Source organism: Staurois parvus, unplaced genomic scaffold, assembly GCF_062004578.1.
Source record: "Staurois parvus isolate SC_StPar_1 unplaced genomic scaffold, SC_StPar_1.0 ptg000056l, whole genome shotgun sequence".
In the NCBI taxonomy this organism is placed as follows: Eukaryota; Metazoa; Chordata; class Amphibia; order Anura; family Ranidae; genus Staurois; species Staurois parvus.
In genome coordinates, this window is record NW_028317852.1 from 9,820,502 (window position 1) to 9,838,372 (window position 17,871).

The 17,871-nt window shown below is 42.0% G+C and overlaps 1 protein-coding gene across 7 annotated transcripts in view; it reads right to left on the reverse strand.

Annotated features, from left to right (window-relative positions):
* The window catches only part of LOC149469991 (suppressor of tumorigenicity 7 protein homolog), a 281,605-nt gene extending 268,575 nt beyond the window's left edge, over window positions 1–13,030 (reverse strand). For 2 of the 7 annotated variants that reach the window (XM_089668326.1, XM_089668327.1), the window contains exon 1: window positions 12,824–13,019. In XM_089668326.1, the coding sequence (XP_089524452.1) occupies window positions 12,824–13,016 (193 nt within the window). In that variant the 5' untranslated portion in view covers window positions 13,017–13,019. Of the gene's footprint in view, window positions 1–12,823 lie in introns of all 7 variants that reach the window. The other 5 variants (XM_089668325.1, XM_089668322.1, XM_089668328.1 and 2 more) reach the window with 4 other exon arrangements.
* Between the last annotated feature and the right edge of the window lie 4,841 nt (window positions 13,031–17,871).

Consider the following 17,871-nt stretch of genomic DNA (forward strand, 5'->3'; position numbering starts at 1 on the left):
ATGCTTTGGGTCATTGTCCTGTTGCATCACCCATCCTCTGCGGAGCTTCAGTTGGCGGACAGATGGTCGTACGTTTTCCTGCAAAATGTCTTGATAAACTCTGGAATTCATTTTCCCATCAATGACAACAATCCGTCCAGGCCCTGAGGCAGCAAAGCAGCCCCAAACCATGATGCTCCCTCTGCCATGTTTTACAGTGGGGATGAGGTTTTGATGTTGGTGTGCTGTGTCTTTTTTTCTCCACACATAGTGTTGTGTGTTCTTCTCAAACAACTCAATCTTGGTTTCATCTGTCCACAGTATATTTTGCCACTAGTGCTGTGGAACATCCAGGTGCTCTTTTGCAAACTTCAAACGTGCTGCAAAATTCTTTTTGGACAGCAATGGCTTCCTCCGTGGTGTCCTCTAATGTACTCCATTCTTGTTTAATGTTTTCCTTATTGTAGATGTGTCAACAAAAATGTTAGCATGTGCCAGAGATTTCTGTAGGTCTTTAGCTGACACTCTGGGATTCTTCTTTACCTCATGCAGCATTCTGCGCTGTGCTCTTGCAGTCATTTTTACAGGACGACCACGCCTAGGGAGAGTAGCAACAATGCTAAACTTTCTCCATTTGTAGACAGTCTGTCTTACCGTGGACACATGAACATCAAGGCTTTTGGAGATACTTTTGTGTAAACCCTTTCCAGCTTCATGCAAGTCAACAATTCTTGATCGTAGGTCTTCTGAGAGCTCTTTTCTGCGAGGCATGGTTCACATCAGACAGTGCTTCTCGAAACCAGTAAAACCAAAACAGGTGTGTGTCTTTTAAGGGCAGGACAGCTGTCAGCAACACATCCAATATCATCACACTGATTGGAGTCAAGGTTGGCTCACTCCTGGCCCCAATTAGCTCTGGGAGAAGTCATTAAGCTAGGGCTTCACTTACTTTTTCCTCCCTGCACTGTGAATGTTTACATGTTATGTGCAATTACACCATGGCAAAGTCTAATGTTTGTGTAGTATTATGTTCAGCAGACTGTGTTCTTCTATTGTTGTGACTTAGATGACGTTCAGAGCACATTTTATGCCCAATTCATGCAAAACTCCACGTAATCCCAAGGGGTTCACATACTTTTTCTTGCAACTGTAGTTGTCAGGAGCAGCAGCTAGGACCATTATGGCTTAATTTCTAAAAGAAGTAGAGCATGTGTTGCTGCAGGGATTTATTAGCCCAAAGATTTTTGCCATCAAGAAGAAGGAAAGAACAGTATCTGGCAGGATCACCAAGTCATTTCTCTAATTCACAAGATCATCTTTCATATTCACTTTTGAAATATAGACGGTTACCTACTCTATTCCTCTTATTCCCCTGAAAGAGAGCACAACAGTCCAATTACGTAAAGAATCAAACCACATTTCTGCCTTACCAATCAACTTACTGGGCAAAAAACAACAAGCTCTTCCATTTTGCTTGTCACATTTCTGTGATTAGTGAACTGGCATCATGGGTAATGTGTTGGTGTGTGTATGACATGTAAATACATGTCATCAGTGGCAGCTCCCATATTTCTCTTGACAAGCTCCTTTTTAGGAGGAGTGCAGATACAATCGCAACACATCCAAAAAACTACTAGGATCTGTAACAGCCTCCTCAAGCAGGGTCTCTCCTGAGGTTACTATGGGTTTTCCTTGAACAGTGATGGTCTCTTGCCTATAATGAGGACCAGTGTAAGAGCAATTTTTCACTAAATTCCAATATAAAGGGTCACTTCCATAGCGATTGCCAACATAATATAACAGCTATACTAACAGTACCAACAGGTAAGAAAACTTTGTTACAGGGGCTCAGAAGAACAAAACTGCTGTGTCAATGCTACTAACAAACTGCATTATATATGTAATACTTGATTTTGAACATAGTAACACATTTTTTACACTTACAATGAATATAAAAAGTCTACACACCCCTGTTAAAATGTCAGGTTTCTGTGATGTGAAAAAATGAGACAAAGATAAATCAGACCCCAGACCTTCTCACCAAACTCGTGACCAAAGGACCGGCCGATCTAAAAACGCGGTGTGACGCACGTAACAAGGCCCCACCCAGCTGCACTCTGCACAGCGATTGTCCAGCTAATGGGCTAAAATCGGTGCCTGCAGCCTGAATGCGCTTGTTACTGGGTCAGGTTAATTACGCAACTAACCCTCTACTGCCACCACCACTTTTGTCGGAGACTGGGAAACTCCTGTTATCAAATATACACTATAATGATTGAAAAGTCGCCTGTCCAATACGGTCACCATAGGCCAATTGGGCAGAGGATTAAACAAAACACAGTAGCGTCTCTTCAAAGGCAGGAGTTCGTGAATTGCAAGTAAGCGCTTAGAAACAGTTTAACACTTTCAGAAAGAAAGATTTATTACTAAAAGAGTCAAACAGGTGCAATAAAATATTTACAAAGAAAATGTAACTATATATATATATATATATATATATATACACACACACACACACACACACACACACACACACATGCATATAAAAAGGTACAGCAAAGAGATAATAGGAAGGAAATTAAAGAGTTAAGTTACTTGCCAATATGCCTTGGTTTGTAAGCAGATCCAAGTGCAGAGCAGGAAGGGTCTTTGATCTCCTCTGCTACGATGTTACACTCAGGAGATGTGTGTTGAGCTCTAACTTGCAGGCTTGCTAGCCTGTCTCCTTTTTAAAAAAATCCCTCTGAAAGGGGGGTTGCTCTGACTACGCTGTTTTGGGAGGAGTCAGTGGAACTCTGAATTAAAACTAACAGCTTCATATTCCATGATATGAAACATACAGTTGACCTGAGGAATGTTCAATTGATTGCTGGTCAGTTTTATGATGTGTGGGCCTACACAGTTTTGGGAGACGAAGGTTACACTTTAGCAGACTGCCCGGCACCTGGACTAAGGATGTCTTAACCTGGTTGACCCACACCATCTGTCAGGAGATAACGTTTGCCTCTCAGGAAGGGAGGGGGTAGGGAATGAGAGAAATACTTCCAATACAAAGAAAAGAAAAAGGGGGAACTCCGCGTCCAACTCTGATGAGCTAGTTGGCTACATACACACCCTCTTATAACTGGGGATATAGCTGTGTTCAGAATTAAGCAGTCACATTCAAAATCATGTTAAAAAGGAGTACACACCTGACATCATTTAAATTAACCCCAAATAAAGTTCAGGTGTCCTAGTAGGTCTTTCCTGACATTTTCTTAGTCACATCCTACAGCAAAAGCCATGGTCTCCAGAGAGCTTCCAAATCATCAGAGGGATCTCATTGTTAAAAGGTATCAGTCAGGAGAAGAGTGCAAAAGAATTTCCAAAGCATTAGATATACTATGGAACACAGTGAAGACAATCATCATCAAGTGGAGAAAATTTGGTGCAACAGTGACATTACCAAGAACTGGACATCCCTCCAAAATTGATGAAAAGACAAGAAGAAAACTGGTCTGGGAGGCTGCCATGAGGCTTACAGCAATGTTAAGGAGCTGCAGGAATATCTGGCAAGTACTGGCTGTGTGGTACTTGGAACAACAATCTCTCGTATTCTTCATATGTCTGGGCTATAGGGTAGAGTGGCAAGAAGGAAGCCTTTTCTTATGACGAAAAACATGCAAGCCCGGCTAAATTTTGCAAAAACACATCTGAAGTCTCCCAAAAGCATGTGAGAAAATGTGTTCTGGTCTGATGAAACCAAGGTTGAACTTTTTGCCCATAATTCCAAAAGATATGTTTGGCACAAAAACAATACTGCACAACACCAAAAGAATACGATACCCACAGTGAAGCATGGTGGTGGCAGCATCATGCTTTGGGGCTGATTTTCTTCAGCAGGGACTGGGGCCTTAGTCAAGATAGAAGGAATTATGAACAGTTCCAAATACCAGTCAATATTAGCACAAAACCTTCAGGCTTCTGCTAGAAAGCTGAACATGAAGAGTAGCTTCATCTTTCAGCATGACAACGACCCAAAGCATATATCCAAATCAACAAATGAATGGCTTCACCAGAAGAAGATTCAAGTTTTGCAATGGCCCAGCCAGAGCCCAGACCTGAATCCGACAAAAATCTGTGGCGTGATCTGAAGAGGGCTGTGCACAGGAGATGCCCTCGCAATCTGACAGATTTGGAATGTTTTTTCAAGAAGAGTGGGCAAATATTGCCAAGTCAAGATGTGCCATGCTGATAGACTCATACCCAAAAAGACTGAGTGCTGGAATAAAATCAAAAGGTATTTCAACAAAGTATTAGTTTTAAGGGTGTGCACACTTATGCAATCATATTATTTTAGTTTTTTATTTTTACTTCCCTCCACCTAAAAGATTTCAGTTTGTTGTTCAACTGAGTTGTACAGTTTATAGGTTACATTATAAAGTTTATATTTATAAGTGTAAAGGGTCATTACAATTTTTACTATCTGATTTTCTTTTTTTTTTGCCTGAAAATAATTTAGAGTCAATGCACACACACATTTGCATGTAGACCACAAGAATTCATACCCAAGAGTCACAAGTGAAGGCATACAGCTGCAGTCAGTAGCCTTTACAAATCAATGACAGGCTGTCAGACACTGAGTTGTTACGCACGTACCGGGACAGAAGAGGGATCCTGGACAGGAACAGTTTCTGTCAAGGGCTGCTCATTTGTCCCTGTAGAAGTGTGACATCTCGGATGTGCAGTTACAGACTTGCAGCTGCAGCATCTGACAGTCTGTCATTGATTTGTACAAGAATAATAAGTAAATGCGAGCGCAAATAGAAGCAATCAGCCGCTATGCACCAAGGTAACCAAAACAAACCTCAAAAGATCAAAATGTATAAAATGTGCAGCGCTCAAATAAATTACAATAAAAAGATAAATATAAAAAACATTGTGGATAATAAATAGTAAATAATAAATGTAAAAGTTCATAAGGTGACTAAAGTGCTCCTAGGAATTCTGCGTTCTCTATAATTCGGTGCTTGTGCGATCTAGTATCTTGAGGTCCAAGAATGTCAGAACAGTACAGATATCCCCCAAATGACCCCTTTTTGCAGAGTAGACAGTCCGACGTACTTCATAAGAGGAATGGCGAGTTTTTTGAAGTTGTATTTTTTTTGTCATAATTTTTCGGAAAATGAAAAAATTATTCTCACTATTTATTTTTTACATACTGTCACCAGTGCAGTACAGCGTCATCATATAACTGGCATGGTGGTGATCAGGGACACTGACTGGTGACAGAAAAAAAAATTATAATTTTGGTTTTATTTTTTTGGGTTATTATTTTTAATTTTTTTCAAGATTTTTTTTTTTAATATTTCACTATGACCAAAGCAGTACAATGTTACCATAGTAACATTGTACTACTTTGGGGAAGTGATCAGTATTTTGTTTTTTTACACAATTTGCTTACAGCAAAGAATTACTTTGCTATAAGCAAGCATTTACCTGATTGACATCGATTCAATCAGGTTTTTTTTTTTTTTCTTATTGTGCTTAGCTGTGATTTGGCCGCGGCTAATCACAGGACACAGCTGGGCTGTGACTGGCCCAGCTTGTGCATGTGATCGCTGTGACCATTCATGGCTCTGCAGGCGCGCAAACTGCGCATGTGCGAAAGGACGCCATATGGCGTCCGCCCGGAAAGGTGAGTGTTTTTGCCGGCCGCCATTCAGCCATAGACCGGGCGGGAAGAGGTTACGGACGAGGTGGCACCGCTCCTTAACCATTTCAGCTCTCACACCTGTTCACCCCTTATGGACCAGAGCAATATTTACATTTTTCCTATGGACCTGCTTACTCGGCAATAACTTTGTCATTACTTAAGACAGTGGTGGCGAAACAATGGCATACGTGCCGCAACGGGCATACAGAGCCCTCTCTGTCAGCATGCGAGCCAAGTCGCCCCAGCAGCTGAGAATCACATAACAGCGCACATAGGGCCATGCACATGCTCGGAAAGGAATAGCGACACCAGGTGATGACGTCACGAGCCATGGCTCATTTGCCACGACTCGTCTGAGCTTTCACATGGCTGGTCAGTACGCTGCCAAGGATATATATATTGGACTGGCTGTAAGTTTTAATACATTTGTTTTTATTAACACAAGATTTTAGCTTGTGCCGATGGTCAGTGGCACTTTCCCCTTTGTGCTGGCGGTCAGTGGAAGCTGTTAGGGCTCATGTACGTTTGCGTTTAGATGCATTTTTTGGCTGGTCCATATCCAGATGATGTCCAGTGCCTTTTTTCTTTATCAAAAATGCATGCACAGCGTTTTCCATGTATTCAAATGAACCCAGTGCAGTCAGTTCTAGGTTTCATGTGCAGGAAAAAAAGGTAGAGCATGCTGCATTATGCTGATGATGGGATCCATAGTGAATACAACCAGAAAAGATGGTTATCTCAACACATACTGCTCTCTCTGCTTCTGCTCTCTCTATTTCTCACAAAATGTCTGAAATAGTTAATTAGTTACTATTTTTCAGTGCATTCTGGGCATTTGGGAGGGTCTCCCGAGGTTATCTTTTAGAAACGCTTTTAAACGCAAATGCTCATAAACGCGGTAGGTAAACGCAGCTAAACTGACATTTTTAACCTAGCAGTCAGTTTCCAGCAGTCAGAAGAGTTTTTCAAACACCCTGTGTACGAACCCTTATTGTGTTTTTCTTTTAAGACAAAAGATGTTAATGTATGGATTGTTATTCTTAACTAAAACCTCAGTATTCAGGTTTAATTGCAGTGTTGGCACTTCGTGATAAATAAGTGGGTTTTGGGTTGCAGTTTGGGCACTCTGTCTCTAAAAGGTTTGCCATCACTGACTTAAGATAATGTAATACATTTATTCTTTTTTTTTTAAGGACAAACAAGACTTTCTTTTCATGAAAGTAAAAAGTGCACATTTTATACAGTGGATATAAAAAGTTTACACACCCCTGTTAAAATGTCAGGTTTCTGTGATGTATAAAAATGAGACAACAATAAATCATTTCAGAACTTCTTCCACCTTTAATGTGACCTATAAGATGTACAACTCAGTTGAACAACAAACTGAAATATTTTAGGTGGAGGGAAGTAAAAATAAAAACTAAAATAATATGGTTGCATAAGTGTGCACAACCTGAAACTAATACTTTGTTGAAGCACCTTTTGATTTTATCACAGCACATTTTCCCCCATGCTTTTGGGAGACTTCAGATGTGTTTTTGCAAAATTTAGCCAAGCTTGGATGTTTTTCTTTATAAGAAAATGCTTCTGTCCTGCCACTCTACCCCATAGCCCAGACATATGAAGAATATGGGAGATTGTTGTCACACACCAGCTGAGACTGTACCACACAGGGAGTACTTGCCAGATATTCCTGCAGCTCCTTTAATGTTGCTATAGGCCTCTTGGCCTCTCGTCTTTTCATCAATTTTGTAGGGACGTCCAGGTCTTGAGGGACACTTATGCAACCACATTATTTTAGTTTTTTATGTTTACTCCCCCCCCCCTAAAAGATTTCAGTTTGTTTTTCAATTGAGTTGTACACTTTATAGGTCACATTAAAGATGGAAAAAGTTCTGAAATTATTTATCTTTGTCTCATTTTTTTACATCACAGAATCCTGAAACTTTAACAGGGGTGTGTAGACTTTTTATATCCACTCTATTGTAATTTGTCCTGTTCAAAATTACACTAAATTTATGATTCTTCTACAAAACATTAAAAAGTTATTTACAAATTAGATACATTTATTTACATTTTGTGTTTTTCTCAATGTGAAACGTGTAAATATATGTTAAAGGTGTAAAAATATTAATGAACAAAGCAAAAAAAAAAATCAGCAGGAAAATAATTAAATGGAGAAGGAGAATAAGAAGTTAATTAGGGCTGATTAGCGTAAATTAAGGGTTAATAAAGGGTTAAACAGAGGAACATTTAATTTTTAAAAAAAATTATCTTTTTTTACTTGACAGGTTGCTTTTAACTAACTTCATTTGCAGATTGAAGTTCATCCCTTTGATCTGTAGATGAATAAACAGAAAGATGCAAAATGAAACCATGTTTCTTTTTGTCTTTCTGTTTTACATAGAAAAAACAGTGATTCACATTGCCAGGCTGCTTGTATTTTTTTTTTCCAGTTCCAATTGGTAGGTTTCTTTTATTTACACTTCAGCTGTTAACTGAATGAATTATTGATTATTAAATCAACAGCCCTGCTCATGAACAACCATAATTGATGTTTTTTATTTATTTACATCTCAGTTGTCAGCAGGGGAATCCTGACCACAGCAAATGCTTAGTATCTGCATGGATACCGATATCAGTACAACCCTAGTACCCAAAGTTAAAGAACGATCATCATAAGTAAATAAAGCTTGGTTAACACCCCAGGGGATCTTTTTCACTTGTCCCCATCTAAATCTGTGCAGGGGTTGGTGTTGATTAGCTCTGCCCACCCATGTAACTATCGGACAACACTGATCAAGGTAGACAGATTTCTGAGCGACACCTCAGGAGAGGGGGTGTGATAGGCAGTACACACAGTGTCCACACGGCCTGCGTACGCCCCTTCCCCCTCCTTTTAAACTGTCAGATGGACATCACTGTGCTATGCAGTGCTGGCTTCTCATCCTACAACTTAAGTTTACAAACCTTCCAACAAGTGCAAACCTTCCATTGCCACCAGCTACTCAGGGCATGGAGAGAATGGAAACTGTCAGCTTGTGTTGTGAACAGGGGCGGACTGACAACTCATGGGGCCCCCGGGCAATAGGGGATCATGGGGCCCCATGTCCTTGCCTAAACTCAAAAAAGCCTATGAAAAAGGTACCAGGGGCATCTCATGGGGCCCCCTACTGACCCCGGGCCCTCGGGCAGTGCCCGAGTTTCCAAATGGTCAGTCCTCCCCTGGTTGTGAATGATTGCATCTCAAGAAGAGTACTTTCATTCACAAAAACACAAGATGACAACAGCATACAGTGGCTAATACACTTGCCTGAGACAGCCTAGTGTAGCTGACAAATTGCATTTTTTGTGAATGAAACTGCTCCTCCTGCAATCATTCACAACACAAGCTGACAGTTTCTTATCTCTCAATGTCTTGAATAGCAGTCTGCAGGTCCAGTCTCTGCGTGTACTGAACAGCAGAAATAGGGAAAAAAACACTGTAGAAAGAAGAAGTTTTGGGCTCACTGCTGGTTGTATCTCCCTCCTATTGGGAATGCCCATATTTTAAGACTTCAATGGGGGTGGAGCTACATCCAGAAATGACAGAATGTATTTTGTTTATTTAACATCCACTGTGTTATGGGCACTGGGATGTTTAAAGGATAAGTTCACCTTTTAACAAAAAATAATAAATGCATATTTTTTTGCAGGGCAAGCAGATACACTGTGAGAGGAAGACTCAATGAACTAACACAGTGCTGTGGTAGTTCATAGAGTACAAGCTGACAGCCGCAAAGGATGCCAGGACTTGTAGTTTTCTCATTCACAGAATACTGTGAATGAGTGATGCAGCCGGACGGGAGGAGCCCCCCGCACAGCCAAGTTTTTTTTTTAACCGATTCCCGATTCCAGGGCAGCACGGGTGCGCAAAATCATTTATATATTATATATACAGTATATATATATATATACACACATACACACACACGTGATTTTGCAGTTCCAGGAAGGGGGCAGAGTATTACCAAAGGGGGATAGAACTGTATGTAAACAATACAATTCTCTCCCGTCAGCTCTTGCACGCTGCTTTGTATGGCTCTGCATAGCAGTGTGCTTATAGTGGAAAGCACGCACACAGCATACTGTGAAACAGCACACAGTTAACCCTTTGATTGCCCCATATGTTAACCCTTTCCTGTCCAGTGTTATTAGTACAGTGTCAGTGATTTTCTTTAGCACAGATCACTGTATTGGTGTCAGTTTCCCACAGTGTCAGAATGCTCGCCGCAGTCCTGCCATAAGTCGCTGATCGCCGCCATTACTAGTAAAAAAAACTATTCCAACATATATACCGCCATTTGTAAACGCTATAACTTTCCCGTACACCAATAATTTACACGTATTGGGATTTTTTTTTTTTAGCAAAGATATGTAGCAGAATACATTTTGGCCTAAATTCATGACGAAATTTGATTTTTTTATTGTACGTTTAATAGCAAAAAGTAAAAAAATATTGTTTTTTTTTCTAAACGTTATCGGTGTTTTTTGTTTATAGAGCAAAAAATTAAAAACGCACAGGTGATCAAATATCCCTGAAAGAAAGCTCTATTTGTGGGGGGAAAAAAAAGGACATAAATGTAATTTGTGTGCAGTGTTGCATGACCGCGCGACTGTCAAAGTAACGCAGCGCCCGTTTGTAACATGTTACACGCTGAATATGGGTGTAACATGTAACAAGTTAGGAATGGTGAACTTATCCTTTAACTTTTCCCTAAAGATGTAACATGTTACTAAAGACAAACTTTGAAATTCGGCCAGTTCAGCAGGAACTGAATGAATTTCAATCTATGCAGTTATAGGCTGGTTGTACATAAGTTGATCTATCAAATAACTTCTGTACAACCAGCCTCTTGGAACATTTCCACATGATCAGCGCTGGCAGCTATAGCCAGCAGCACTGACCAGTGTATTCTGATGGCGGGGAAGTCTCTGCACTGTCAGAAATACAAAGGCTCAGCAGGAGTGACTCCCCCATCCACCTCGAATGTGTGAAAGGGGGAATCAAGTCATTTTTCTGTTTCATTCAACCCCCTAGCTGAATGAAAAAAAGATGACCGATATACAGGCTGCCTTAGCCTTCAAAGTGTTACGAAACCCAGGACCCTGCATTCACTATATCTGGTCTCCCACAATACACAGAACATGGAAATGCAATTATTTTAGTAAATATAAACTGCTAAATACCTTTTCTTATCAACAGTTAGAGCAGTCTTATGACTTCAGCAGAGCACTGGTTAAAACTTGTAGGAGGAGTTTTCTTTCTGCTCTAGGAGGATGCAAAACCCCTTACCTCTGACTAGACAGTACTGATTGGCCTTGTGTTGATCACATGCACTCTCCCAAGGAAAAAAAAAAAAACCTCTCTAGCAAGACACACTAAACTGAGCATGTGCAAAATGACTACGGTTCAGCCTGTCTTATCAGGAGATGAGATGTGGACATTTGAACAAGCGGAGGAGCAGGGAGGTCTGGATTAAATGTCATGTTCACACAATGTGGAGGATTATCCCCTTCGGTTCCACAGTGAGTATAGCAAGCATGCTTTACTGCATATACTGACTGAATTTACTGTTGTGGGTCTAGTAACACTATAATTCTTGTTTAGGTCTAGGGGCCCAGGAACAGCAGTTTTACCATAACTCCCAACTTTTTGAGATGGGAATGAGGGACACCTACTAGGTAGAGTGTGTAGGCATAGGACACACCACCTTAAAAGAAAGTGCTTTTTTTAACCACTACCATTCCTTTATACTGGCTTTTGAAACTTACAAATGCAACAATTTAGAAACTGGATGAAATTTTTAAAACTGTTTAAACACTTTTTGAAAGATAAATAGTAAATTTTAAATACAACTATATAGATCAGACCAAACTGAGGGACAAATAAGGAGTAAAGAGGGACTTATCTCAAAATCAGGGACAATCTCTCGAAATCAGGCACAGTTGGGAGCTATGGTTTTACTTCCCCAATCCTCTGCTCCCAATTGTTTATTCGTGCTGCAAGTCTGCCCCTTGTGGCCTCTGCTCCCTATGCTCTGGAGGTCAGATGCCCCTGGCATCATCAAGATTGATGCAGGCCCCGTAGCCAGGGCTGCTGTTAGAAACCACGGGGCCCCATACAGCCAACCTGAAGGGGCCACCACCCATCCCAAAAAAGCACAGTTTGCTATGCCGCCATTATGAATAAACATTGTGAGTGATTGATACCGATCACTCATTCTGTTCATTCAGGAAAGGAAGGGGCTGGTAAATGTGACATGTTTACGGAGCCTTCCCCAGCTCTCCATCCTGAAGGACCTGTTTGTGTGCTTGCAGCTGCCAATGGGAAGGAGAGGAGGAAAGCCGGCAGCCCTTTGGGGATGGGGGCAAACAGGGGTATCTGGGCAACAGGGGGAAACGTATGCACAGGGAGGGTGATGGCTGCAGCTGGAGGGCACTTACTGAAGCTGAAAGCCAGTGGGATGCAGAGGAGAAGCCAACTTTCAACTGCTGCAGAGAGAGCCATACAGGGGATCAGTTCTAGTGATTGCCCCCAATTTTCCCCCACTGCCTTGTTGATCACCTTCCCTGCCCACAACTGATTCACCCAGCTGCCTGGGCCCCATACATAAGGACCAGTAGTACCCCCTTATCCACAGCCTTGTCCGTAGCCATGCATTCGATGTAAAAATGCAAAGGAACAGTCTGCTGCTGAGGAATGGAGGTGTGCCCTTTACTGGGGAGCAGAGGATCCGCAAGTAAAGTTTTCCTGCCCCCTTAACCCTAAACAAACATTTAACCCTTACAGTACAGGACCTGCCCCACTTCCAGGAAGGATTTTTCCTGGGCTTCAGCAGCACTAGGTGACAGAGAAGTATATAAGTACTCTGCAGTTATGTATTTACCCATGTGTTGCTGTGTAAGTAGAATTATTTGACTCATTTACCCTAAAGACATACACTAGACAGGCTGCACCTTATAGTACCACAACAGTCCTGGCATTGCCTGTCCTGGGTTTGTATTGCAGCTGCTCAGCAACACAGCAGTCCGCACACCTGAATCCCGTTGCTAGGCAACAGAGCAGCGCCAACGGCCTGGGCCTGTAGGAAGCGGCTGTGCACTCACCGGCCAGCACGGTCTCGTACAGGCGGAGCGGCGCTCGGAAGTGGTAGAGAAGAAACAGGCCCGCAAGCAGCAGCAAGAGCCATACGTAGGACCAGTATCGGCGCAGATAAACTTTAAGCCGAACGGCAAAGGAAGAGCCTGAGGCGACGAAGCTAGGAAACTCCGCCATGTTTGTTGTTTCTTTTCCCAGCATCACTACGGATTGGGGTGTGCCAGTGTGAGGAATGGGAGGGGCGCGGCACTGGATTGGTGGGTACAGACTGGCGGGGATTTCATGGGCAGATTAATACCAGTGACGCAGAAGAAGTCTCTGTATTCACAGATTATTGAGGTGAAGTGGGCGGTCAGTGAGCACAGCGCTGTAACAACAGTTCTTGCTATGAGTACAGCTGCCTTTCCTGAGAACGAAGTTTACTCCTCGTCAGGAAAAAAATATGTTCACTCTTATGTGTGGCAGGAGCTAGTCAGTAAGCCAGTCTTTTTCAACCAGGGTGCCTTGAGGTTTCTTCAGGGGTTTCTTGGGAAAATGCCGAAAAATTGCCCAAAACCTGTATACAAGCCAGCAGGTAGGTCAAGCTGGCCTTTTAGTCACACAAAGCCTCATGTTTTCATTGTGCACCATTATAACTTTCTAGCCGCTGCCATCCTAACAACCAATAATGTCATCAGTTGGTGAGGAGGAAGTCGGTTGCCTGCATGATATCCTCGTTTGACCCCCCCATTGCACTTCTCCGTCAGCACTGGGGTCACATTAGCTCAGTGAAAGAGAAACTCGGAGAAGAGACGCATTGGAATACTATTCAGTATCGGTGTGGAAATGTGTATTTGCATTGGAAGAATAAATCCCCTGTAACATTGGGTGTCCTGCATGTGTGGGTGTTGCTGCATTAGGTAAAACCAGGGAATTTCTTTCAGTGGGAATGTGGGGGGACACAGTGCCGGCACCTCTAGCACAGAATGCAATGCAATGGCAAAGGGTGCAGGGGTGTGCTGGAGGGTCTATTGATGTTGATTTCTGATGATCTACTGTAGCTGGGTTATAGTGCTAATGGGGGTGTCTTGTTGCCCTGGGGTTCTTATGTTGTTGGGGAATCTACTGTTGAGGGGGGAGGGTCTATTGATGTTGGCTTCTGGGGTATCTACTGTTGCTTTGGGGTTCTTATGTTATTGGGGGATCTATTGTTGCCAGCAGGGGTATATTGTTGCTGGGGCATTTCTATTGTTGCTGGTGGGGGTATTTTGTTTTTGGGGGAGTCTACTGTTGCTGCAAAGGATCTGTCTATTATTAACCAATTCCATACAAATTACTTAACATCACAAAATGATACTTGGCTCTGTATTCTCTAAGGAGCAGTACTAGGAGGTGTATAGGGGGCAGAGACAAAGGACATTGCTAAGAGGTTGGTCAGGAGCAGCAAAAAAGGGTGACGCAGGTGAGATTGGAGCACTTGCATCTGTTCTTTCAGAAAAAAGGTCTGGGTAAAACTATTAGAATATTTGTTAAATTTTAGAATTGGGTGTCTTGAGTTTGTCCTTTATTTTAGAGGGCGCCTCAAGATTGTTCGTAATTTTAAAGGGTGCCTTGACTGAAAAAAGGTTGAGAAATGCTTCACTAAGCCACCATGCATGCCTGAGTGTTTTCATGGCTCAGCAATAAGGCCACATTCACTGCGTAGTGAGTTTTAACATTTCCACACATCTCACTAAACCCTGGTTCACACAACTGCATCTTTGGGTACAACTTGCGATTTACAAATCGCGCCTGAAGTTGCATCTCCGCTTTACAAAGGAAGGCACAATAATTGCAAATGCAATGTTATAGGCAAAAAATAAAATTATATGTTTAACACAATAAATATAAAAGAACAAACATGAAAAGTCACATAAGGGTAACTAACTTTTAAAATACACTCCAAATAAAAATCAAAATGAGATCCAACAGGAAATAGACTATATCAACCTTTTTACCCCGAGGAGCACATTAAATATTTTTAAGGTTCTTGGGGAACCCCTGCGAAAATGAATACAGTACCTGCAGCTCATGGCACATTAGTATGAAGTTGAAGGAATTCTTGATTTAAAAAAAATGAGTAATGTGGTGCACCTAATGTATTTGACACCCAGGGCAGATAATTTTGCTGCAAACACCCTACAGAAATATTTTCAGAAATATTCTTAACCACTTCCAGACCGGACACTTTTACCCCCTTCCTGACCAGGGCAATTTTCAGCTTTTAGCGCTATCACACTTTGAATGACAATTGCGCGGTCATGCAACACTGTACCCAAATGAATTTTTTACCATTTTTTTGAGATAGATAAAGCTTTATTTTGGTGGTATTTATTCACCACTGGGATTTGTATTTTTTTTGCTATGTAAATGAAATGTCCAAAAATTTTGAAAAAAAGTGTTTTTTTTATAAAATTTTGCAAATAAATAATATTTCATCATAAATCTTAGCCAAAATTTATTCCATTATCTTTTTAGTAAAAAAAAAATCCAAATTAGTTTATAAGCAAAAATTATAATTTTTAAACATTTTTTTTTAAATTTTTTTTTTTTTTTTATTATTTATTATTTTTATTTTTTTACATACTGTCACCCTAGCAGTACAGTGTCACCATGGTGACACTGTACTACTTGTGAGGGGTGATGAAGATTTTTTTTTTTTACACTGATTGCTTTTACACCCATATAGGATGTAAAAGCAATCATTTCTCTTTCTCTCTGTGTGCATTCTTGTACTCATTGAGAAGAACTGAGTGAGCTGTGATTGGTCACAGCTTGTCACATGGTACAAGGCTTTTGTGAATAGCCTTGTACCATGTGACCTCTGTGATCATTCACAGATTTCACACATAGTAAGCAATGATGTCAGAAGTGACATCTTGCTTACTACTTTGCATGTGATCACTGATTGGCCAATCAGTGATCACATGATCGGGACCTCGTACAGAGGTCCCGTCCGACGATCGGTGTTTCACTGTGTCCGGAGGACACAGCGGGCACCGGATCGCGGTGCTGCGCGCTCCCAGGGAGCGCGCACAAGCAGGGTGCGGGGAGGCCGTTTATAGACGGCCACCCGACCCTGCAGTGCCACCGTCCGGCCGTTTATATACAACGGCCGGTCGGGAAGTGGTTAAAATAAATAACTGCAGAAAAGAAAGGCAGATCGTTAAAACCGTGCTGTCCTCTAACTTTAGTGGTCAATTACATTGGTTGCTGGTTAACGGAAAATGCCCCCCTGACTGACTGGTGGGCAGTGAAAGTAGAAGTCCATCGTTGCTCTTGGATTCACGGAACCATGTTTTTTATTTTTTGTCCAATAAAAGTTTTATTAAAGAATACCATATTTTCCGGCGTATAAGACGACTTTTTTTACTTAAAAACATACCCCAACAATTGGAGGTCGTCTTATACGCCGGATATAGAATTGCTGGATGTGCGTTAATACTGTACGGTAGCGTCAGCTAAATACAGTGTGCTGCGCTGAGCCAATCACAGCGAGCGATGTATTCTATTAATGAATACAGAGCCTGCTCGGATTGGCTGAAGTTGTGACATCATCAGCCCGCCTCTCTGATGCAGCCAATCCGAGCAGGCTCTGTATTCATTAATAGAATACATCACTTGCCGTGATTGGCTCATATGACGTCCTCCCATTCTCTGCGCATGTGCGGCGATGCGCTGTGTCCCTCGGACACAGCGGATCACTGATCACGGAAAGAGACGAAGATGTCAGCTCAGTCATGTGATCAGCTGTGTCCAATCACAGCTGATCACATGTAAACAGGGAAATGCCGGTTCTCTTCTCTCGAGCTGTCACGCTGACAGAGGAGAGGAGAGACGGTAATCGGCATTCCGCAGAGGGGACATGTACACTGATCATCAGGGCACTGATGATCAGTGTAGCCCTAGCAGTGCCAGCTGTCAGTGTCCATCAATGCCACATATCAGTGCCCATCTGAGCTGCCTGTCAGTGTCACCCATCAGTGCCAGTCAGTGCCACCTATCAATGCCAATTAGTACCAGTCAGTGCCGCCTATCAGTGCCATATATCAGTGCTGCCTTTCAGTGCTGCCTGTCAATGCCCATCAGTAATGCCCATCAGTGCCACCTATCAGTGCTGCCAATCAGTGCCGCCTATCAGTGCGCATCAGTGCTGCCTATCAGTGCCATGTATCAGTGCTGCCTTTCAGTTCCCATCAGTGATGCCTGTCAATGCCCATCAGTGCCTCCTTATCAGTGCCACCTATTTCATATGGGTACAGTGTTGCATGACCACGCAATTGTCATTCAAAGTGTGACAGCACTGAAAGCTGAAAATTGGCCTGGGGGGGAAGTGGGTATAAGTGCCCTGTAGGCTAGGGGTTAAATGGTGTTGCCTCAGAAGGGAGGTAGACTTATACGACGAATTTAGCCCAAAACCTATGTTTTAACTGGAAAATTAGGGGGTCGTCTTATACACCCAGTCGCCTTATACGCCGGAAAATACGGTAACTAGAAATGTATAAAAGACAGGTACAACAGCCGCAGCATGGAATAGGGTCACATGTATATTCTTGAAAAGAAAACAGAGTGACAATGCACAGTTAAGTACATGGTCATGAAAACTGTATTCTGAACACCCGTATATTAGCTTTTGACCTAAATGCATCAAGCAGAAAACGAGAGAATAGAGTTTCTCAGCTAATTGGAGGGCGTATAAGTCCATGTAAGGATCTGTCAAAGTAGATACAGATGCATTAGGAAAAAAACATTGCAAAGTAAACAGTAGCTAGAAGAAAAGAAAGAGACAAAAGAAAAGAGGGGGGAAAAAAAGGTTCCCTAGCCACTGCCCTTAATTATGCTGACATATTCAGCCATTGTTTTGAAATAGATCCAGCAGGCCTACATTATGTGATATTGTGAAAGTCTATCTTGTGAAATGTGAATCAGTTCCTCCATTTCTGCTAATATGGGAAAACCATTCTGTCAGTGTGGGTTGTTGTGTGATTCTCCAGTGGACAGGGACACATAGTCTGGCTGCCTTTAGCATATACATGGC